This window comes from Esox lucius, chromosome 10 (genome assembly GCF_011004845.1).
Source record: "Esox lucius isolate fEsoLuc1 chromosome 10, fEsoLuc1.pri, whole genome shotgun sequence".
Lineage (NCBI taxonomy): Eukaryota > Metazoa > Chordata > Actinopteri > Esociformes > Esocidae > Esox > Esox lucius.
In genome coordinates this window covers 21,419,373-21,442,733 of record NC_047578.1, presented here as the reverse complement: position 1 = coordinate 21,442,733, position 23,361 = coordinate 21,419,373, and the positions used below count along the sequence as shown (strand labels likewise).

Below are 23,361 nucleotides of genomic sequence, written 5' to 3'. Positions count from 1 at the left end.
TTAAGTTTATGAATCAATGTACTGTATGTGAGGGTGTAATACATACTTATAATCAATTATTATAAATGATACTTATAATAAATTATAAATATGGCACCCAAAGCACTTCAGCAGTAAGGGGGGGAACTCACCTCAGTCACCAACAATGTGATTCGTAAAGTGACTTCCACAGAGTCCCATCCACTTTGGAAATGCACAGCAGTCAGTTTGCACCAGAACACTCGCCACACATCAGCTGTCAAGGGGACAATATTTGCCAATTAGGAATGCAGGAGATGATGATGTGTCCAGGGCACAAGGGTTAACATACCTAGTCTTACGATGAATGGCATGGGATATTTTGTGACCACAGAGTCAGAACACCTATTTAACAACCTAGCTGAAAAACAACAGCCTACACAAAGCAGTGTCCCTTCACTACTCTGGGGCATTGGGACTTGATTATTAGACCAGAGGGAAGTGCCCCCTACCAATCAATACTTCCAGCAGCTTGCGGGCTCTCATCCAGGGAAAAACCACCAGTAGTGGCAAACAGGTTGCAGTGATCCTACCAATGTTTTGTAACCTAATTTATGACATTCACCAGAAGGCATACAAACAGCTGAGGATTTCAGCAGATACTGCTGAGGTTAGTCTATTCAAATTGGTAGACACCATTTTAAATGGTGTCTACCAACAAAACAAAAAAGCTTTAAATACATGCATTAGAAAATTCATTTTAAAATGGTTTATGGTCGCAAATTTGGCAGCACATGAACGCTACCGCAGCGTCACAATGTGCACCATAAAATGTGTTGTAAAACTGTCACCAATACATTGCTACTGTAGGTAAGTTAATCATTACATCAGAACTATTTTGTTACACATTTTGGCACGCGACCTACGTCCTTCCGTCATTCCATTGCGCCGGAAATGAAAACCATCAAAAGGAGGCGTTGTCCACCCAAATTTATGCAAAAATATAAACAGCCTAATTGACTGTTTTGTCATATCGTCTTGCAATAAGGAGTCATTGCATAATACTCTACTGAATGTGGGAGGGAATCATTGCTGACAATACACCAACGTGCACGGTAGGAATGTGGTTTTACGATGTTCACGGGGTACAGTAGAAGCAAGCCACAGTGGCTAGCTAGTTAGCAAGCTTGTCTGCTAACACTCCAACGAGTTAATACTATAGCTAGTTAACTGCTACACTATTTACATTCCTTATCTTTCATTTAATTTCAGTGCAATAAGTGGCGGTAATGATGTTAGCTAGTTAGCAGTAATAATGATCTAACTTGCAAAGTGATGTCGACTAATGATATTACTGAGATGTAATTTCATTTATCTTGCAAGACAATACAATTTTTGCTAGCAGTCAAGTAATGGAGTGATAGGATCGTTATTCATCAATCGAAATAGAATTGCATCAACATGTAAATACAGACGTTAGTTATCCCTGACAGATACATCCAGACCTCAAAACGATGCAGTCTGATTAATCTTTTTACCTTCAACTAGTGACTGATAGCCAACCCTTTTCACATTGTTTTTCTAGCCATCATTTGATTGAAAGCTCCTCTTCCACAGTGATGGAGACGGATGGGGACCAAAACCAAGGCTCTACCAACGGAACCACTCCATCGGGGGTGAACTCCCGTCCCTCGCAAATGAACTCCATGTCCCTGTACGAGAGACAGGCTGTGCAGGTGAGCGTGCGTGCGTGCGTGCGTCCGCTTGTATGTGTTTGTGCATTGCCCGAGTGTGCATACATTTGAGTTAGGGATAGCCTAGCCTTTGTCTTTTTCTAACATGACAATCTCAAGTTGCACTCTGTGTCAAACAGGATCATCAGTAATCCTCGTCGTTAGCGTAGTTATCTCTTCATCTTTGTGCAAGCGCTCATACATCAACCTGCAGGCTATTGACTGTGCAATGTAATTACTCCCTCTCCCTGTTTTCTGTCTTGCAAAACGGAAGGCCCTTCAGGCACTGCAGAGACAGCCCAATGCCGCACAGTATTTCCAGCAGCTTATGTTGCAGCAGCAGATTAACAGTGCCCAGCTACAGAACCTGGCTGCCGTACAACAGGTGGAGTAGTATTGGATCCCCGCCAACAACGCATGTTTCAAATGTTGTTTTGTCATTTTTCTAGTTGAATGCTGTTTTGACACAATCAGTTTACGAGTGGTTTGTCATTTTAAAAGCTGAGTGTTTATGAGGCTATACAGTGGCGGTATGATGGTAAAATGTCTTTATGAGGTTTGGCACATAATCCATTTTCACTGCTTTAAACTTCACTGGGTAACTGTTTCTGTCCTTAATGTATGGCAATGGCTTTGGACATTAAGCCTTGTTGTCCCTGTTCCAGGCCACACTAGCTGCCAGTCGCCAGTCCAGCCCTTCCACCAACAGCACCTCTCAGACCACCAGCACTTCAGTCACATCTGTATGTTTAAATACTGTAAACTTTTACCCTGAAATTACTACTCCGAATACACCTTCGAAGAAAGAACTCCCTTAATATCTCATGTTTTTTTTACATGTTTCAGTGTCTTACATGTCCTTTTCTTTCCTTTCCTTTTTAGGTGAATGTAACCACTTCTGGAGGAGGGGCCATAACCACCACCCGCACTATTGGCCCAGGCTCTTCTGCAACGTCCACTATCAGCCAATCAGTGCTGCTGGGCGGGAGCACAGCTGGACAGGGACAGATGTATCTGAGAGTGAGTTAATTTTAAGAATATTGTCAATGTAGCTGGTTCTCAGAGACTGTATATGTTTTAGGGGTCAGTGGAGCTTGGCCAAAACAACATAAATGCCATTAAAAGGAAAAATACAGAATCTTCTCATTGCCACATAGAAAAATTAGCCTTGCACAGCCACCTGATCCAATGAGTTCACGTTTTAAACACTACACGGATATCAGTCTGGTTCTGATGAATAGGCTTAAGTTTGGAGCCAGCTACCGTTTAACTGGGCCAATCTGTGCACTTTTGTGAATTATGGGGGTGGTCTAAATGATGAAAAGTACTAACCAAAATGGATTTTTCAGGAATGTTCTGCAATGTTGAACCTAATGCTATTTTTTGTTAAAAAAAAAATAATTTGCTGTTTTTCTTTTTAAAAATATTTTCTTGGTACTCGCTAAGGTGCCTTTTATGCGCAAATGTTTGTAACCAAGGCGGCAAGAATAATTTTCAGACATGTTAATCAGCTATACTTACTGATCTGCTTTTTTGATTGCCGTTGCTCCATAAACAGTACTGTTCATTGTTGTGAATTAAGGCGCTTTGGGACAATGTCATTTGTGTTTTGGGTCTACTAGGTTACATTACATTATCCGCTTCTCTTTGGTATTTGTACATATTTGTTTTACAGTTAACAAATGACAACACTTTATATGCAGCCCAGTTATTTCAGAACACCAAAAGTATTGGGACAATTGGTTTGGCAGGTGTTCATGGTTAGTCAGGTTTGTTCCGTCATGTAATTTCTGCAGGCTAGTGTGAGCACGTCTAGTCTTGATTTTACGCTTTTTCTGTTTGATGGCGTCTGCTTAATATGTCAGTATTAACACCAACGAGGTGAGACTCTAAATCTAGGAGCCGGTTTGAGGCTGAAAATCAATTAAAAACAAGGATAAACCTTATGTTTACCGATAACAACACCTGAACATGATTGAAAAGGAGTAAAGAACTGTTGAGTTAAGGAGTCTTGCACTGTTGGTAGGCACAGGAAGACTTCTAGAGTAGTGGTTTGCACCACTAAAGGTAGTGGTGCAAACCACAAGTTGGCTTTAAAACCAATACTAAAAGTGCCTGAAGGGGAGAAAATAGAGTCAATTTTGAATTTCATTACCAATGTGTGTACACAATCTGTGCTACCCGCTAAAAATCGAATAGCAGCTAGCTGTCACTGAACAGGACAGCTTCTGAATGTTATTCAGCAAAAAAAAGACCCAACTATATTCCAATTGGACATGATTAACAATACCGGTGGCTGCTTACGGTAAATCAATCGTGACGGAGTTGCCCGATTTCCTCTTTGTTAGTTCAGATAGACTGCACGCTGTTGACAGTGTCCATATTGTGTGTCCTTCACCAGTCAGCTGTGTGTCGTGACAACTGCCGAACGAACAACATATTATTAGGTGGTCAAAAATAAACCCCAGGTTCCCAAACAAGGTTAACTGTCTTAACGCTCTAGACTCTGGAACCATATGCCTTCCCATCCGCCCCATGGCGAGGATTGTGATTCACTCCCTGAATGAGCCATACGCAGCCTGCTTCCTCTGCTCTGTCTCCCTCCTGCTCCCCTCTGGATATTACTTAATACTAAGAATAGTAATATAAAAATACAATTTAATAAATATAAATTTTTGATCTCTGAGGATATTGGTATATCACTGCTAGTGAACCTCAAGCGTCAACTGCGTCTCTGAGGAGAAAAAAAGATTCTCCTCAGAGAAAAAACCTTCTAATAATTTGCATTAGGTCCGCCCTTCCACCACGGGAGCCTGGCGTACTAGGCCAAAGGTCCTAAGTCTTGAGCTGTCCGTTCGCACCACAGCCTCTTGCCTCGGATTGGTTGACTGGGTTGTTGCTAGGCTGGTTGCTGGTGGCCTGAACATGGCCCATCCACCTGGCTCCCCAGGTCACACGCACATTCACCTCTATCGCACAACAGCTGTTCCAGGATGGACCAAAAACCTCCACCATATTCACTGCCTTTCTCACTACTGTTCTACGTTCCCATTCAGCTGTTTTACATATGTGTCTATTAAGTTTGCATGCGTGTTAACCCTCGGACCTTCCCTCTGACTGGGGGCAGAGTCAGTCACAAAAGGCCGAAGCATAGTTCGATTGCTCTCCGTTATTGCATCTGTCTGTTTGAGTAACAGCTTCTCTTTTTGTGCGCGTAGGTCAATCGATCTCTGAGGTCTCCCCTCTCCTCCCAGTTAATCTTCATGCCCAGTAGCACGGCAACCGCTGCCGTGGCAACAGTCACCCAGCAACCGCAGACTCCGCACCAGCAGCAGCAACAGGAAGTTCCGCCTACTTCGTCCAGCAACCAGTCGGATATTGATCAGGTACAAGGTCAACGTTGTGTCTGTGACCACAAGCTTTGAAGTGAGTCGTGTTTTATTGAAAGTATGACATCTAGAATAGTCTTGTCCTGGATGTATATATGTGCTTCCTTGCTAAATCCAGTGGTCATTACAGCACATAGTTTAAGGCACCTGGCAAAATCGAAGATCCTTATGCAGCATAACTGTAGGATCCTGCTCTGAACTCTTGCTCGCACTTGTCTTGCGTCCAACTCTCTGGCTTCTTGTCATCCGCTACTTAGCGTCAGGCATTCTAAGCCCATCTCCTGTTTTCGGTGTGTCAGGTGCAGAACCTGGCTCTGAGGGGTGTCTCCAATCCGAAGGCAGTTGGGGTCAAAGCTGAAGTCTCAGACCGAGGTGACACCAGTGGGCGCCAAATCTCATACATAGCCTTGTGCATGCATAGCCTTAGAGGCTAATCCTACATCCACCATTTAATCTCTCCTTTTTCAGCAACCTACTCCCTTATCCAGTCCTCTCCGCAGCAGTTCCACCAGTCTACTCCACAGTCTCCCATTAAACCCAACCAGCTCCAACAGCCCCACATCAAGATCCCTACGTACACCCAGAGCTCCAACGCCAGCCTGTCTTCTCTGAACCTCAAGACGTCCAACCACCAGTCGAACCACCCCTCCTCCCCGTCCACCTCCATCCCCCTCTCCCAGCTCCTCCTCTCCGGACCCAAATTTGGCCGGGGCGGAGCCGTCACCACGGCGGCCTCCGCCTCCGCAGCGACTCACATTCTGGTGCCCACCTCCAGTGCGCCCGCCCATGGCAGAGGTTACCAGATGGGCGGCGCCACCATCAAGACGAATGGAAGCGCTCAAACTCTGGTCGTTCAGCCGCTGCAGAAAAGTGCTGTCAGTGCTAACGACAAAGGAGGTCAGGGGAACGGTCCTGTTCCGATCCAGCCGAAAACTCAACAGTCTCTCCGCATGCCCCTACAACTTCCATCGCGCAACCCACCTCCAATCCTTCCCGCTCCCCCCGCCAGTACCGCCCAGCCTCCGCCACACATCCCCGTCCAGATAGTAGGGGCCAGGCAAAGCTCCGTAGGAAACCCCCAGGCTTTGGCCTTGGTCCATGCCCGGAACGCCTGTTCCCATGAGGGGGCTACCATTCTGAGTAGCTCCAGCAGCGCCAGCCTCCTGACCATGGTGGCCTCCATTGCGTCCAGAGAGGGAGGGGTGATTGGCCGGGGGGCGAGTCTGAAGAGCCTTCAGTCAGCCCAGGAACCCCTCCCATTGGCCCATATCTCCCACGTGCAGGTTCAAGCCAATCAGAGCCCCGCGGTGAATCCCAGTCCAAATTGCAGCTTGGCCACCAGCGCCTCCTCTCAGCCCCGGGCCGTCAGCTCTCCTCCCGCCCTCTCCCGCTCCACCCTCGCTCTACCGCTGCCATCTGTTGAAGCGAGCAGCACATCCGCCGCAGTGGTCACCAACGGAGAGTCAACGTGTCCCCAGCCACCTGAGGTGAGTTGTTCGCCCGCACACATTGCATTCCACTTTACTGTTGTTTTCCACTTTACTGTTGTTTTAGTTAAACTACTTGGCAGTTGTTGAAGTACTTGGCGTTTCTCTCAGTCGATGAAGAGGAAGTCCGACTCTAGCGCGGCCGACGACGAAGACGGCCCCCCACCTCCCCACCTTGTTCCAGTGAGGGAAAATTCCCCCGTCCTCTCCTCCCCCGCTGTGGAAGCAGGTACTGTAAGAAATCTGTGACACGTGTCTGAAACAGTTTTCCATTATGGCCCAGACAAATATTTGCAAAGATTTAGAAAGTACGAATTGTACAAAGTGGTTGTGCTATGGTTCATCCAGTCCGTTCTCTCCCGCTACCTCTTCTTTTCTCAAGGCCCTGGTCCGCTCTCCCCCTCCCCCTCCCCCGCTCCCACTCCTTCGGCCACCCTCCCTTTGACCCGCATCGTGAGTGGCCACGGGGAGAGGGCTCCCCCTCCACAGGCCGTGGTCAAACCCCACGTCCTGACCCACCTCATCGAGGGCTTCGTCATTCATGAGGGAGCAGAGCCCTTCCCTGTATGTGTCTGACGCTGTGGAATAGGTTTAGTGAAAAGACATAACGCAGCACCCCAAAGTCTTCTATCATTATATATGAATTGCAAATTGCTTATGTAGTACTATGTAGCGCTTTTACCACTAGAGGCTGAAATTATACAAAAACAATGGATTGCCTCTTTAATGAATACTTATTTTTTTTTAATGGTGTGTGGATTCACTAGGGAGAGTTATAAAAGCTATCAGTCACGTTGATCAAAGCTCATTTTGATTGATCCTGCGTTTTGATTGACAGGTGATTGGTCCAGTAAAAGATGCAACTGATATGGCCGCGGAGAATCCAGATGCCAGCCGTCCTCAGACTGTGAATGTTGCAACAGGTCGGTTTCACAGTGCTCTGTAACGTTTGCATCAAGGTCTGTTTTCACTACCATCCACATTATATCATTATTTAACCCCCCACTTCTCTCATCCCAGTGCTCAAGTGTGAATACTGTAAAAGCTTTGCTCCAGCCAGACAGTTTCGAGGCACCAAGCGCTTCTGCTCCTTGACCTGTTCCAAGAGGTACTGTCATACTAAATATTAACTGCAATATACTATTTCAATTGATGTGTTCTATATGTCCATACATGTTTACGGTACATTAGTATGTCAGCACATTTTACTCTGTCAGTTTTCATGGAAATACTGTCTTGAATGTTCATTTTCGGGCAGATCAGTTGGTCTGAAGTGGATAACTATGGCTTAAACACCATACCGTTCCTGAAAAAGGTCACCTTGATTTTCGATACAGGATGATGTTAATGTCACGTAACAAGCTAATGTTGCTTTCAACTAAATATTAACCTTTAGCAATGTTGTCGTAAAGCCTGTGCAGTGTAATTTAGACTAAACCGTAGCCGCTGTATAAAGCCATTAGCCCACCGGTCCAACTTCTGGACATAAATATGACTCATGGTGACAACATAACCAAGTGACGCGTGTGCGATCAATACATTTCAGTATATACTATATATACATTTGTTGTGTACGCCCGGTCCACTGCCGTGGTGTAAAAAATGCAAAGTAAAAGTAGTCTGCAGGGTTCAACTGTGTTCACCAGTTTAGGGATGTTTCTAATTGTTAGTTAAGTCCCTTTACCTGGTCCTTTAGGTCTTATTTCGAGACGTCCCTAAAGTGAACCCGGCCGAGTTCTTTACATTCCTCCTTTTCACCCCTGCTCTACTCCGTGTCCCCCTGGGGCTCCAGGTACAATGTGAGCTGCAGCCAGCACTTCCGGCTGCGTCAGGGGGGTCACCTCTCCCACTCTGACCAGGACGGTGTCCTGAGGAGGAGCGTGCCCCGTAGGACCAGCTCCCAGATCGCCAGTGCCAAAATAGCCGGGAGACCCTTACCGGCCAAGGTAATGGCCAGCCTGTCGTTGGCAGTCCTGACCGTCGCCTGCCGGCTTGGATGTCCAAAGCGACCTGTGTCGAATGGGTGTTGCCGTCGGTCCACGCTAGAAAGAGTGGAAGCTTTGTAGCCCCATATGTGATTTAAACCACCAAGCCTAACCTACACCTTTTAATCTACTCCACATGTTGACGGGTATTTTGTCACACACACATGCGCGCCGCTCACACAGCCCTGGTTGTCTGTCCGCAGTGTCGCTCCGAATCCAGCCGCTCGGACGACGTCTCCAGCTGCGAGGAGGATGATGAGGAGGAGGATGAGGAGGAGGATGACGATCCCATGTCCCTCTCCCCGGCCTCCTCTTCCTGCCACCAGCGCCCCCCCACGCTCCGTCTGGAGAGCTCGGCGTCACCCCATTTCCTGCCCGGCAGCCCCACCCGGTGGAGTGTGGAGGAAGTGTCTAATTTCATATCCTCTCTGCAAGGTTGGGACACAGGCCACTTAGCCCCGTTCGTTGTCTTTGTGTTTCCAGGTCCTTAACTTTGCTTTAATGTGTAGCCTTGCTCTCTGCTTTAATGTTGTCTTCCTTAACTCTCCAACCCCCTCCCCCTCCCCCCCGCTCCGGACCCTTTACTCTCACCTCCCAGGTTGCGAGGAGCTAGCGGCTCAGTTCCTGTCCCAGGAGATTGACGGACAGGCCCTGCTCCTGCTCCGAGAGGAGCACCTCATGTCCGCTATGAACATCAAGCTCGGCCCCGCCCTCAAGATCTGCGCCCACATCAACACCCTGAGGGACTGAGAGGACGGGCGACCGGAGACAGGGGTGCTATTGAACCACTCCCAACATAAGGAGGGGAAGACAGGATGGATAGAGAGGAGAGGTGACCATATGGCTGTTAAAAGACTTGGCTAACCGTTGAAGTCAACCCTGTTGATTTGACTTTGTTTTGTGTGACATTGACAGACATAAAAAAAAAAAAAGAAAAGCTAGGCTTCTAGCCCTTAGGACGTGTACCTTAAAAGGTAGTGCCTGAGTGAGACGGTGAATGAGTGAGTGCCTGGTTGATCCTAAATACGTGTTTAATATTTGCCTATATATTTAAATTGACCTTTGTTGGCTGGACGGCCATTGTTTACACTGTAGAGATTCATCGCGTTTTTTGCTCTGTGGAAATTGTGGCCTTTTTTTTAGGTAGTTACGACGATTGAAAAATGATTACTAGGATGGAGTAGTCTGTAGGGGGGGTGGGTGAGGTTTAATATCATTCCTTATTTTTAAGTGCACATGTGTATGGTACGGCCATTTTCCGCGATGAACCATTGCCTTTGCCTACCATCACCGAAGAGTAGCAAATGTATTGCCTGAGGGATGGTGAAAAATAAAGGGTGGCATTTTTCTACCCACTGAAATTAGGGTCAATTAGGGCAACTGTTGCACAGGATTGAAGTGAAAAATACGTCCTTTTTTAAATGTCTGTGAGGTAGAAGCAATAATCTATGTAGTTCCAAAGTCCCGGGAAACACGATCCAAGTGTTACCTTACACATAGGCTACTGCAGTTTTCCTAACCGGTTTTAGATTACATTAGCCTTCTTGTCTATTTAAAATGCTAATTTCTTTTGTAAAATCTTTGTCATTTTACACACATCGAAATGTACAGTAGTGGGGAAAAAATGACAACAGGCTCATGTTCATTAAAACTGACTGAAACTGGTTCAGAGCTGCCTGAACTTGTCCAATAAGAGAAGCTAATTTTTTTTCTGTTGCAGCACAAACATGACCCTGGACTGTTGTCTTCCTGTTAGTGTTCCTCATCACTTCCTCGTTCCTAACCAAGGCTCTTGTTACAGTGACTGTGGCTATTATGAATGATCAATAATCTTCTGAATACTGGCTCTGCTAATTGTGTGTTTACGTTTTAAACTTGGACAAGGCACGCTCAATAACATGCAAAAAAAACCCAATAAACTACTATAGGACAACATGGAGGAGTGGCACAGCTTTTATTTTGCAACTGAATTGACTAGCGCTCTGTAAACTGAGCTTTACTGCCTGAGAAGTTAAACGTAACAATGTGAACATTTGTTAGGCAGGGGTGTCCCCTCAAACGCAAAATAATAAAAAAATATATATAATATATCTCAAATACGTTACCTTACCTTGTAATTTATGATGAGATACTCCACCATTTCTATTCAATACCATGGCAGGTTAAGGTCACTGTGATTGTTTTAAAGCGTTAAAGTGCAAGTGATCACAGTTTATGTAAGAGAGAGGTATTGTAATGACATTCAGTGATATGGATTTTGAAGACACTGGCTTTAAAACCAGTAGCAAGCAAGGAATTTTTATTAAAAAAAAAAAATAATAATAGATAAAACCACTGTGATATTTCACACATAAAGTAGACAAATATAGAAATATACATATCACTCTTTAAATACAAAATGAACATAATATTCTTATATATATATATATACACACAAGTGAGTACACCCCTCAGATTTATGCAAATATTTGATTATTTTCATGTGACAACACTGAAGAAATGACACTTCGCTACAATGTAAGATGGTGAGTGTACAGCTTGTATAAGAGTGTGAATTTACTGTCCCCTCAAAATAACAACACAGCCATTCATTTCTAAACCGCTGGCAACAAAAGTGAGTACACCCCTAAGTGAAAATGTCCAAATTGGGCCTAATTAGCCATTTTCCTTATGAATGGAGCAGGTGTGTTAAATTTGGTGTTATCGCTCTCACAGTCCCTCATACTGGTCACTGGAAGTTCAACATGGCACCTCATGGCAAAGAACTCTCTGAGGATCTGAAAAAAAGAAGTGTTGCTCTATATAAAGATGGCCTAGGCTATAAGAAGATTGTCAAGACGCTGAAACTGAGCTGCAGCACGGTGGCCAACACCACCGTACAGCGGTTTAACAGGACAGGTTCCACTCTGAACAGGCCCCGCTATGGTTGACCAAAGAAGTTGAGAACATGTGCTCAGCGTCATATCCAGAGGTTGTCTTTGGGAAATAGATGTATGAGTGCTGTCAGCATTGCTGCAGAGGTTGAAGGGTTGGGGGGTCAGCCTGTCAGCCTGTCAGAGCTCAGACCATACGCCGCACACTGCATCAAATTGGTCTCCCTGGCTGTCGTCCCAGAACGAAGCCTCTTCTAAAGATGATGTACCAGAAAGCCTGCACATAGTTTGCTGAAGACAAGCAGACTAAGGACATGGATTACTGGAACCATGTCCTGTGGTCTGATGAGACCAAGATAAACTTATTTGGTTCAGATTGTGTCAAAAGTGTTTTAGCTACAGACAAGCATGGTGGTGGGAGTGTCATGGTCTGGGGCTGCATGAGTGCTGCTGGCACTGGGGAGCTACAGTACTGTGACATACTGAAGCAGAGCATGATCCCCTCACTTCGGGGACTGTGCCACAGGGCAGTATTCCAACATGATAACGACCCCAAACACACCTCCAAGACGACCAATGCCTTACTAAAGAAGCTGAGGGTAAAGTTGATGGACTGGCCAAGCATCTGTGGAGCATCCTCTAATGGAAGGTGGAGGAACGCAAGGTCTCTAACATCCACCAGCTCTGTGATGTTGTCATGGAGGGGTGAAAGAGGATTCCAGTGTCAACCTGTGAAGCTCTGGTGAACTCCATGCCCAATAGGGTTAAGTCAGTGCTGGAAAATAATGGTGTTCACACAAAATATTGACACTTTGGGCCTAATTTGGACATTTTCACAGTGAGGGGTGTACTTCCTTTTGTTGCCAGCGGTTTAGACACGAATGGCTATGTGTTGTGTTATTTTGAGGAGACAGCAAATGTACACTTATACAAGCTGTACACTCACTACATACATTGTAGCAAAGTGTCATTTCTTCAGTGTTGTCACATGAAATGATACAATCCAATATTTACAATAATGTGAGGGGTGAACTCGCTTTTGTGAGATTGTGAGTATTTATCAGTCGGCTTCATCATAATGTGGGAAAAGCAACCCTGAACGTAGGTAAGTCCAGGAGCCTCTCAGAGAACGGCGTAATTGTAGGCATCTCCATATCCCGCCTCACGCATGTACTTCTCGATGTCCAGTGGCTCATGCACCCGAAGTACTGTCTTATCGCTGGCACTTTTCTCTCCCGATTGGAGCTTCCGGATCAGCTCAGCAAATGCAGGGCGCTCGTGTGGTGCGAACTGGCCGCAGGCCTTGATAATGGAATACCTGGAAAAGGGTACAGTAGCTATTGTAACCAATGTAGCTATTACAACACTGCTACAGCCGGGTTCTGTGTTGCGTGTACAGGCATGTTGGGTTGTTACATAAACTGGACTCTTACATTGAGTTGGAACAATTAGCCGCTCTCTTCAGAGTCTTCCCCCTCTGTAGGAATTGAAGAAGATCGCTGGCCATGATTTTAGGGAATGGTGGGTCACCTGCAAAATAACAAGATAACAAATAATGATAGTGTACATGATTAACATTGTGTAGTAAAACATTTTTGGTCTGTTATCTGAGTTAAGTACACCAGTAATGGTAGACTTATTTAGTAACAAATATAAGCCAAGCATACTTGCCTAACGTGACCATTTCATGGAGTAGGATACCAAAAGACCAGCTGCGAAAAGAGAACAAAGTAGGGAGTCTCGCATCTTTTGAGGAGACAATGTGCGCAATTGACTATTTTCATTCAGATTGGCTACTTACATGTCACTGCTTTGACTGACAAATCTCCTGCCCAGTACTTCAGGGGCCTGCCACTTCCTCATCTCAAAGTCCTCCAGCTCTCTGGGGCTTCCCGCCTGTGTTTTCCTGCGGTAAGCCGGACCCAATCCCCACAACTTAGCCGTCAGGCCTCGGCCAACCAGCACGCTCCGAGCTCCAACGTTACCATGGATACAGCTCCTACCATGCAGGTATTCCTGAATACACAGAGATATTGGGCTTTAATTAGGAATTTAATTAGGAATTAGGAAATCATTAGATTGATATTTAATAGCACATGCACTCTGTTTTCGTTGTAACCATAAGGAGGTAAATGGACCACTTTGATGGATAAGACAAAGTGAGAAAGACTAACCAGAGCAGAAGCCACTTGTCCGGCCATGATGAAGATTTGTTTCTCAGTGATGTCACATGGGTGCTCACTGTCTGTGCCCTGCCAAAGAGCACTGTAAGTATTCACACTGTCCCTAATATATTCACACAGCGTAAGTATTCACACGACAAATGATTTTCTTAAAATAATTAGCTAGGTATTCCTGAAGTTACCGTGGTGCTAACTTGAGATCTAACTCAGTGTTATGTACAGGTGGTGTACTCTCTAGCAAAACATCTAACAAGAATAATATTTCTGATATCCATTTGGGCTTTTTTAAAGATGATTATTTCTCTCAACCCAACTATCCGGTCATGTAGATGAGCACCATACCTGTCGACACCGCCACAGGAACCCCAGCAGATCCCTGTGCTCCAGTTCCTCCATCACAATGATGAGGGGAGAACGCAGCGAGACCACGCCCAACAGGCCAGGCAGGAAGGGGTGGGGCCCCAGCTCAGACAGGAAGGAGGCAAACCCCAGGAAGGACTGGCGCTCGCTGGGATTTTCTGGCTCTAGCGGGGAGACAAATGTAGGCCTGCATGTCGAGACTGAATGCAACTCAGTAAACCTGTGTAAATCACTGATCTACAAATCACCTTGCACCTCAAATAACTATTCAGAATAAGCGATCCTGTTTCTCTTCTTGTGCCTACTGACAGGTTTTGCACTGTCTTTCAGTGATTCTGGATGAGTGTTCATTCAATAGCTCCAATGAAGCATAGTACATAGTGTGTCAGTGTTACCCTTAAGAGTTCGTAGAATCACGTTTCTGTTATTTGACCTCGCTCGGTAGAGCGTGACCGCGTCGTTAGCTTTGACAGAGAAGGAGATGGGCACCGGAGTGACCAGGTTGAATGTGCCGAGCGGCCGCGGTTCCGCGGCCACGGTTACTTGTGCGTCGGGCCTGGTTGGAGCGCTCCAAGGTAACTCATGCTCCAGTGGGTTCAGCTCCACGGGAGCTGCAGATAGAGAGATGGATATTACATATTCAATATCAGTATGCTCTTTACGTAGTTGGTTAGTAATAAGCGCTAATGTTTTAGTACAGAGTTAGTCTTGGCCTCAGATAACTCCGTCTTGGTAGTAATCTACAGTGGGGAGAACAAGTATTTGATACACTGCCGATTTTGCAGGTTTTCCTACTTACAAAGCATGTAGAGGTCTGTCATTTTTATCATAGGTACACTTTAACTGTGAGAGACGGAATCTAAAACAATAATCCAGAAAATCACATTGTATGATTTTTAAATAATTAATTAGCATTTTATTGCATGACATAAGTATTTGATCACCTACCAACCAGTAAGAATTCTGGCTCTCACAGACCTGTTAGATTCTCTTTAAGAAGCCCTCCTGTTCTCTACTCATTACCTGTATTAACTGCACCTGTTTGAACTCGTTACCTGTATAAAAGACACCTGTCCACACACTCCAACAAACAGACTCCAACCGCTCCACAAAGGCCAAGACCAAGACCAGAGAGCTGTGTAAGGACATCAGGGATAAAATTGTAGACCTGCACAAGGCTGGGATGGCAACAACTGTTGGGGCAATTACTAAAAAATGGAAGAAGTTCAAGATGACGGTCAATCTCCCTCAGTCTGGGGCTCCATGCAAGATCTCACCTCGTTGGGCATCAATGATCATGAGGAAGGTGAGTGATCAGCCCAGCACTACACGGCAGGACCTGGTTAATGACCTGAAGAGAGCTGTGACCACAGTCTCAAAGAAAACCATTAGTAACACACTACACTGTCATGGATTAAAATCCTGCAGTGCACGCAAGGTCCCCCTGCTCAAGCCAGTGCATGTCCAGGCCCGTCAGAAGTTTGCCAATGACCATCTGGATGATCCAGAGGAGGAATGGGAGAAGGTCATGTGGTCTGATGAGACAAAAATAGAGCTTTTTGGTCTAAACTCCACTCGCCGTGTTTGGAGGAGGAAGAAGAAGGATGAGTACAACCCCAAGAACACCATCCCAACCATGAAGCATGGAGGTGGAAACATCATTCTTTGGGGATGCTTTTCTGCAAAGGGGACAGGACGACTGCACTGTATTGAGGGGAGGATGGATGGGGCCATGTATGGCGAGATCTTGGCCAACAACCTCCTTCCCTCAGTATGAGCATTGAAGATGGGTCGCGGCTGGGTCGTCCAGCATGACAATGACCCGAAACACACAGACAGGGCAACTAAGGAGTGGCTCCGTAAGAAGCATCTCAAGGTCCTGGAGTGGCCTAGCCAGTCTCCACACCTGAACCCAATAGAAAATCTTTGGAGGGAGCTGAAACTCTGTATTGCCCAGGGACAGCCCCGAAACCTGAAAGATCTGGAGAAGGTCTGTATGGAGGAGTGGGCCAAAATCCCTGCTGCAGTGTGTGCAAGCCTGGTCAAGAACTACAGGAAAAGTATGATATCTGTAATTGCAAACAAAGGTTTCTGTACCAAATATTAAGTTCTGCTTTTCTGATGTATCAAATACTTGTCATGCAATAAAATGCAAATTAATTACTTAAATCATACAATGTGATTTGTTTCAGATTCTGTCACTCACAGTTGAAGAGTACCTATGATACAAATGACAACTTCAACATGCTTTGTAAGTGGGAAATCCTGCAAAATCAGCAGTGTATCAAATACTTGTTCTCCCCATTGTAGATGGTGATGGTACAAAGTGAGGGGAGGTTGTCTGTTTCACTCTGACATTGTTTTCCGTTGCCAAAAAATATCTAAGCAATCTGGGGCCTAAAAGTTACATCTTAAGGCTAAAAGTAAGTCATAAAAAAATGGGCGTGTCAGTCTTAACAACATTTTTGGCTAAGAGTATTTCAGTGTTTTAGCGCTTAAACCAACTCCAAAATATGGGAAAAGTTAGGAGTAGTCAAGAGGACTCATAAGTCACTAAGACCAAGTCACAGACAATTCTGCCGGCAATCCGCCTCGTTATCAGGTCAACGCTTTAGAAACATTTAATGATACTGATACTAAGACAAAGTATTGCCTTAATTGCGAGGGCATTGTGATCATAGTAGAGCTAGTCGGGGATGTTGTCAATTTGCCTACAAACCGAAACAACCCAATAACATCTGACATCAAGGTTGTGACAACTCTACGCTACTTGGCCATGAGGAACATGCAGCTATGCAGCGCAGACAAACTCTGTACATCTCAAGTCATCTGTCAGTAGAATATTACATCAATAAATGCCCTCTTCAGACCCCTATTTTGCCAACTACATAGACACAAAGCCGACTTTGTGGCCATAGCACTGCCACCCAGGTGGTGTTGGTGCTATAGATTCGACACAACTGCATAGATTATTGAACCATCAAAAGATGAACGCACATTTCTTTAAGAGCTGCCAGACATGTAAGAGGCTGACAATTGGTTGAACATATCTTGACTAGTCAGTATATCATTATTGGTTTCATGTTTAGTCAGTAACACTTAGCCTACATTTTTATTTTCATATATTTATTTCAATATGGCAACATGACACATTCTTCTACAGTATTGCTATGATGAATTCACTGACAGATACCCCGACCCTATCAGCCAATCACTGTGGGCATTGTATGTAAGCTTGCTCGTGGAACACAACACCATCCATAGCAATAGGGTCAACCCTGCCCATTCTTTTAGCTTAAGATTTCTCCCCGTTCCTTAGTAAAAGTTGGACTTAGCAACTTTGAATAGGTTTTAAGAGGAAACTCTTAACTAGGAACGTTGTTGTTTAGGAGTCATCCTAGTGGTACAATCAAATGTCTTGTGAATACGATCCCAGAAATGCAAGGTGAAACAATTAATTACATATTTTCAAGCCAGTGCGTGTTCCAAATAACTGTGTATGATGCGCATGAAATGACTGTTTCACAGAATGTATGTCTGGATGAGTTGGTGTGGCCTAGAGGGATCCATGCCCGTTTCAGCCCGGGCAGGAGGCGGATTTGGTAACCGGTCCCATGCTTTATCTGTCGGTTCTAACTGGCACCGCAACTTTAAAAAACGTGCTAAACCGGAACGGTGACATAGCAATAAGCAAAGGGTGAAAGACACCATTATGCCGACTCATCATTCATTCGAGGTCGTCGGAGCATTCCGTCGCACGCCGGCTTACCCTCTATGCCCTGGAGGTTCTGTCTGGCGCTCTGCCTCTCCGTGCGTCTGCTTGACCTGCCGTTGCCGTGTGGACGGGCTCGGGTTACGCCGGGTCCTTTGCTGTCCTTCCTCTTCGGGCAGTACCTCAGCAGGAGCACGATCAGCATGACGACCAGGAAGAAGGCGAGGAACAGGACCGGCACAATGATCAGTTCCTGTTCGTGCAGTGTGATCACTGAGGGGGGTCAAGAGTAGAGTCAGTGTTTCATACTGCTGTGGGGCAGCTGCACTTCCCTGGTCCTGTGTTGTCTCCTTTGTACGTTTTGGATATACAGGTTAGACCGAGAAAAGCGCCAGCCGTACTCATCGGTAGGTTCGCGCTGCAAGGAGTTTAAAAGCATTTTTTGTCAACCTTCACTGTTCCTCATTCCTGTCGTGTTATTTTAATACGCTCTCCATTTAGCTACACCCCGTTTGTGCTGTGGAAGCACTGGGAATGGGTGGAGGTGATGGTGTAATGTGTTTGTAGTGCACCACACCTCAATGGCTGGGCGAAGTCAATCTATTGTGTGGTGCTTTCGGTCCGAGTATCTAGATATTTTGCTGTGTTATGGTATTCATTTGTAATTGATAAAAATATTTAATGTACGGAAGTATTCAGGCCCTTCAACATGGCAATTTGGTGTCCACCTGTGACAGATTTAATTGATTGGACATGATTTAGTTCTGAATGGCGCCACATCTGGCGAATAAAGACAAGGTACCATTCATCACCTAGCTATTATCATCCCTGTGAGTCATGGTGATGGGTGCCTGTTGCTAAGGGAGACCTGATTCAGAGGGTACAGAAACTTCGACATGGGCAAAGATTCATCTTTCAGGCCTATAACTATCGTCATTCCAAACACACAGTAAAAAAAAAAACGCTGAAGTGGCTATGGGTCACAGTTCACTGACGCATTCCATCCAATCTGACAAAGCTTGAAAGGATCTGAAAGGAAAAATGGTAAAAACTGCCCAAATCCATGTGTGCAAAACAGAGACATACCCAACAAGGTTCAAAGCTGTAATTGCTTAAATACCGTAAAGCTGTAATTACTTAAGTACAATAGATATTTCAATTATTTTCAATAAATGTATGCATATTTCTAAACTTTTTCATTTGCTATCATGGGGTATTGTGTATAGAGTGATGGCAAAATATATTTAATCAATTGTAAATTAAGTCAAATGTGTAGAAAGTGTAGGTGTTGGAAAAATACTTTCCGAAATCACTGCACACTGTGTCCTGAGTGAGTAATGGGATTTTTTTATGACTGTTGTTATTAATAGCTTTTGGTTTGTTCTCAGGTGATCCATGATGTTTAGCCAGTCACCTTTTTGGTTCCTTACTGTCTAGTACCATCTGAACTCTTCATCTTAACTCTTAAGTGCCTCTTTAAATCATTTTGGCAGACCTACACTGGCCGAGGATAAGTGTGTGGAGATCTAAATTGTCAAATTTAATTAATTCATAATTAAAAATAAGAAAACTGATGACTTTTTTTGGGCAGACTGGTGAAAATGCTTCTTTGTGAACATTTACTATTCCCTACATTTTTTCAATTCTCACAGTTTTATACAGTTGTCAAAGGTGGTGTGCAATGGACACCACCCTAATGTTATATCTGTGTTTCTCTGGTCTTCTTTCTAATTATTGACCATTTTTGGTGGTTTATCGTCTTGGTTACAACAGCACCTTTGGCTCTGGCTTTGTTTGTGAAAGGCTCCGCAAGAGAACCACAGTCACCAGCCTGCGGAGATTGTGATATTTATTCAGTTTGACTAATTATATTAAGATAGCATGCTCCTTGAACTTAGATCTTGTGTAAATAGAAGTATCTAGAAGGCGATAACTTACACTGCAATGATTATCCACATATTAATTTTCAGTTACTAGGTGTCTGGTTTGTTTGTTGCTTTTCATTGTTTTTATGGGAAGATCATCACGTCTCCACTTACAGAAACCCAGTACTGAACATCTAACTGCCTCATAAACTATTTTCGCATGTCCTTAGCATTTACATAAATAGGTTAACCCAAAATGTATTATGTACAACTGGGTCAAATGCTTCATAAAGGCAGTGAATGGGTGATTTTTATTTACCCGAAAGTTCTGTTGCAGTAAAACTACAGAGGCTAAGTTGACCAGTGTATTTACCTAGTACCAGCCAGGTGTAGAAATTGGTTTTCAAAGAGGAAGGTCAGGGTGAGAGGAGAAAAAGAGGAAGGTAAAGATGAAATGGAAGAGCAGGTCTCACCACAGATTCTGTCGGTTGGTTGACACTCGTCACTGGAATTAGCATTAGATGACATCCTGAGGAGAGGAAACACACATATCATGATCCCATTACCATCAGTCAGCAGTCTGATTAAGTCCCTGGGCTTCAATGACACAGCATGGAATGTCTAACACCTACTGTCACACAAGATCAGGATCTTTTGGAGTCCATTAGTCTGTACATTGGATGATCAATGGCTACTTCAGTGATGGGCGACAGACTTGGCATACCATTTCTATTTCATTACATGTTGCATGTCTTCCACTTCTTATGAATAATAATAAGAGGATTGTGAAACATTTACATTTGAGACTGTAACCATTTAGCTCAGTGATTCCCAACCAGGGGAACTAGGACCCCTGGGGGTACATGAGAAAACTCATGAAACCATAGATTTACTAGGGAAATTAACACGAGGGGGTACTTCAGGGGTACTCCAAGCTGTGCAAAATCTTTTTGGGGGTACAGTAACTGGAAAAGGTTGGGAGCCACTGATTTAGCTGATGTTTTACAGTAACCTTTGGCTGTAATCTTTTGCTCAAAGATGCAATTCCAGGTGTTCATGCTCTCTGATTCAGTTAAGCAACATGTTGCTGGTCAAATGGTCTAAACACTAGATTATCTGCTCTGTGGGAAACCTATGTAGTTGACCCTGTCTACATGAGTTTATTATTTTCTACATTGTTTTGACTGTGCAGAGAACAATGTTATCTCAGAGAATTCTTCTGCTGAATGTTTAATGTTGAACATTTAACCTGGATGAATTATAGATAAAGGCAAATGCAGTAGTGTCTGATTACGAGGTGAAAATAAGGTGCATACAACTGCATAAGATGGTGATATTGACAGCTTAGCAAGGGACTGATAAAGCAGTATAGCAGAGCCGAAACTAGCCTTTTGGGGGCCCTAAGCAAAATTAGGACCCTCTCCTAGTGGTCCCTAGCTGTCTGAGCCCCTAGCGGTTTGGGGCCCTAAGCATCCACCTCTGTCTCTCATGACTAGAACCGGCCCTGCATTATAGCACCAACGTGACAAGGCTTGAGCGTTCTCCTCACGCTTGGCATTTGGGATGTGCGTCCTAAAGAAGCAAAGCCCGGGAAGGGATGGGCCGCCTGGCCGGGCGTCGGTGCCATAACATTGTTGGTATTTAGGTTACTGTACACGATGATACATTCATACACCCTCTGACATGTTTTGGTCACTTCATTAACTGGTTTCATCACTGTTAAAGATTCAATGTTAATATTTGGGACCAAATAAAAAAAACTAATTGTTTCACTGTCTGTTCTTCAGTGGGATTGTTAATAAGCACTTTCTACTAAGAGTTAAAGTGGACATAATTATTCAAACTCAGGTTCAGGGCATGTCGGATGAATGAATAGTCATGAGCTAAAGAGACTGGCTGTGTGTGACATGGCACCTTATTTACTTCTGTAGTGCAGTGCTCATCCCCTGCTGACAAATGTAAGGACCGTTGATCATTTCTTTGTTTATCACAGTACATTTCAAATGAACCTGAGGGGATCCAGGGGCCTGCATGTTTTTTTGCTATTTGAGAGATACTTTTTTTAATTCAGTAAAGCTTTAACATTTCAAATGTGATCAGATATTCTTAATGAGCAGATAATTTAATGTTGTGGTTTATAGCTGGTATGGATTTCAGTGTAAGGGCAACATTTATTGTTGTCAATTGCTATTTGTGTATAACATTTGGGAGTTATTTGCTGTTTCCTATTATCATGGATAACAGAGATTTTACATGGGTGTTATCTATTTTCTATACCTGAGTGAAACAGGAAACTATCAAATGCCACAAAACCGTTGATTAAGCTGAGAATAACTTTATAAAGAGTCAAGTTTTTATTTAGTTAGATTTAATGTACAAATTGTTTAGAGGGAATCATTTAAACATTTTCTCAATTTAAACAGTATTAGTATAAAATAAAAAATATGATCTTACAATGTAAAAGATTCTTTATATATTATACATTTTACAACTTTTGTTCATATTTAACATGGGTGCAACACATTTTGGATTTGATCCAGTGACTGTATAGTCATATTTAGATTAACAAAATACTGGAATAGCATACAATGTCCTATATTGGGGGGGCTGTCTCAATTATATCATTGCTTTGCCAAAATAGACTAGTTGTTTATGGTAGAAACAGATGAGGTGCTTTGCTATATATGCTTTACCATCACAAATTTCAGGTGATAACTTGTCTAAATGATTAACTCTCCAAATATCAACTATATTTTATGAAATCATTGATAGACACTTTGATGGGGTCATTTCAGGTTAGGCGTGGGTGTTAAGTTGCCCCCCCCCCCACCACCACCACCACTCCTGTCACTGCTCTCATGGTAATGAACGTCGCTTCTCACACAACCCACTCCTCCACTGATCTGAAGCACATAGCCACAGCCTGACTTATTCCCTACCTCACATTCTTTACTGTGTCTGTGTTACTCAACCAGTTTGGCTACATTGCTCTTTGACAGTCACCTCATTCATATGCCACACAAACACACCGCAGTATTTTATTCAGCATGGAACTTTTATGTATTAAATATTTACCACTTAGTCTTAAATGTCAATGTATGAAAAATTGCCAACGCATAGTTGTAAATCTATGAACCGCATTGGACTTAAACTTACGTGGCATGCTCCTTGTGTTAGGCTGAGTGACTCAATGTGTTTGTTAATGGTATTATGTCCCAGGCATCCACTGCCTCTGTGCTGCTTCTCAGAATGAGAATCACTTGAGGTTTGATATTAGCGGTTCTCTGTCAGCGTCCATTGCTCTATAATCCCCATAACTCCGGCGTTTGATATTTGGCATCCACCAGCTTTTCTTTCTGTCAGTCTCTCTCTGTTCTGTTGCCCTGCTCTTTCCTCATGTCGCTCTGCTTTGAAACTCACCTGTTGGCTCCACCCTTTTCTGTACCACTTCCTCTTCACCTTTATAACTTTATATATGTGCGTGCGTGTGTGCATGGGTGAAAAGAGAGGATTGTTAGGGTTAGTGTTAATGATAGGCAGAGATAGAGAGGTGTGGTAGATTCCTGTGGAACTGGTTTCTTCACCCCTATTCAAAACTATGGAACAACAACAATCACTGAGGATTGGTCGGAAAAGTGGTATAGCTTGTGTCTTTTTTGATACATCACCACTCTGGTGAATGAGGAATAGCGTTTTGCCACATGTTGTTGCTAGTCCCTGAATCTCCCTTGAACCCCCCAAACCACAGAATGAACCTCCCTGAACCCTGAACCCCCTTGAACCACAGAATGAACCTCCCTGACCCCTGAACCCCCT

The 23,361-nt window shown here is 44.2% G+C and overlaps 2 protein-coding genes and 1 long non-coding RNA gene across 4 annotated transcripts; 2 read left to right on the top strand and 1 right to left on the bottom strand.

The window, feature by feature from the left end:
- Window positions 1-902: 902 nt before the first annotated feature.
- Window positions 903-10,491, top strand: LOC105025866 (polyhomeotic-like protein 1). Of its 2 annotated transcripts, none has more exons than XM_010896879.4 (15): window positions 903-1,073; window positions 1,576-1,694; window positions 1,966-2,076; window positions 2,357-2,434; window positions 2,574-2,711; window positions 4,910-5,077; window positions 5,380-5,452; window positions 5,549-6,567; window positions 6,679-6,796; window positions 6,950-7,131; window positions 7,406-7,490; window positions 7,588-7,675; window positions 8,360-8,513; window positions 8,756-8,987; window positions 9,151-10,491. In XM_010896879.4, exons 2-15 carry the CDS (start codon window positions 1,578-1,580, stop codon window positions 9,300-9,302), a joined length of 2,715 nt encoding a protein of 904 aa, XP_010895181.1. In that variant the 5' UTR covers window positions 903-1,073; window positions 1,576-1,577; the 3' UTR covers window positions 9,303-10,491. The 2 variants fall into 2 exon arrangements, with proteins under 2 accessions (XP_010895181.1, XP_010895182.1); XM_010896880.4 differs by having other exon boundaries at window positions 1,544-1,694.
- Window positions 10,492-12,378: 1,887 nt separating this feature from the next.
- Window positions 12,379-23,010, bottom strand: styk1a (serine/threonine/tyrosine kinase 1a). The gene is made up of 10 exons (XM_010896876.3): window positions 22,702-23,010; window positions 20,019-20,074; window positions 17,738-17,953; window positions 14,364-14,579; window positions 13,951-14,132; window positions 13,600-13,677; window positions 13,227-13,441; window positions 13,097-13,137; window positions 12,859-12,955; window positions 12,379-12,743 (listed from the first exon to the last, which is right to left on the bottom strand). The coding sequence occupies exons 2-10, from the start codon at window positions 20,071-20,073 to the stop codon at window positions 12,548-12,550; spliced, it is 1,296 nt and encodes a 431-aa protein (XP_010895178.1). The 5' UTR covers window position 20,074; window positions 22,702-23,010; the 3' UTR covers window positions 12,379-12,547.
- On the top strand, window positions 13,351-14,015 carry LOC109616167. Its single transcript, XR_002197252.1, has 3 exons — window positions 13,351-13,435; window positions 13,551-13,692; window positions 13,938-14,015. It is a non-coding gene; the product is annotated as an uncharacterized LOC109616167 (long non-coding RNA).
- Window positions 23,011-23,361: the final 351 nt, after the last annotated feature.

Bases quoted from the DNA above. Each gene is read 5' to 3' on its own strand.
- LOC105025866 (XM_010896879.4), top strand. From the start codon at position 1,578: ATGGAGACGGATGGGGACCAAAACCAAGGCTCTACCAACGGAACCACT. The intron at 6,568-6,678 runs GTGAGTTGTTCG...CGTTTCTCTCAG, and splicing joins CGTGTCCCCAGCCACCTGAG to TCGATGAAGAGGAAGTCCGA. The intron at 8,514-8,755 runs GTAATGGCCAGC...GTCTGTCCGCAG, and splicing joins GGAGACCCTTACCGGCCAAG to TGTCGCTCCGAATCCAGCCG.
- styk1a (XM_010896876.3), bottom strand. From the start codon at position 20,073: ATGTCATCTAATGCTAATTCCAGTGACGAGTGTCAACCAACCGACAGA. The intron at 13,138-13,226 runs GTAAGTAGCCAA...CTCTTTTCGCAG, and splicing joins GTCAGTCAAAGCAGTGACAT to CTGGTCTTTTGGTATCCTAC. The intron at 12,956-13,096 runs GCAAGTATGCTT...GTTATTTTGCAG, and splicing joins CCATGAAATGGTCACGTTAG to GTGACCCACCATTCCCTAAA.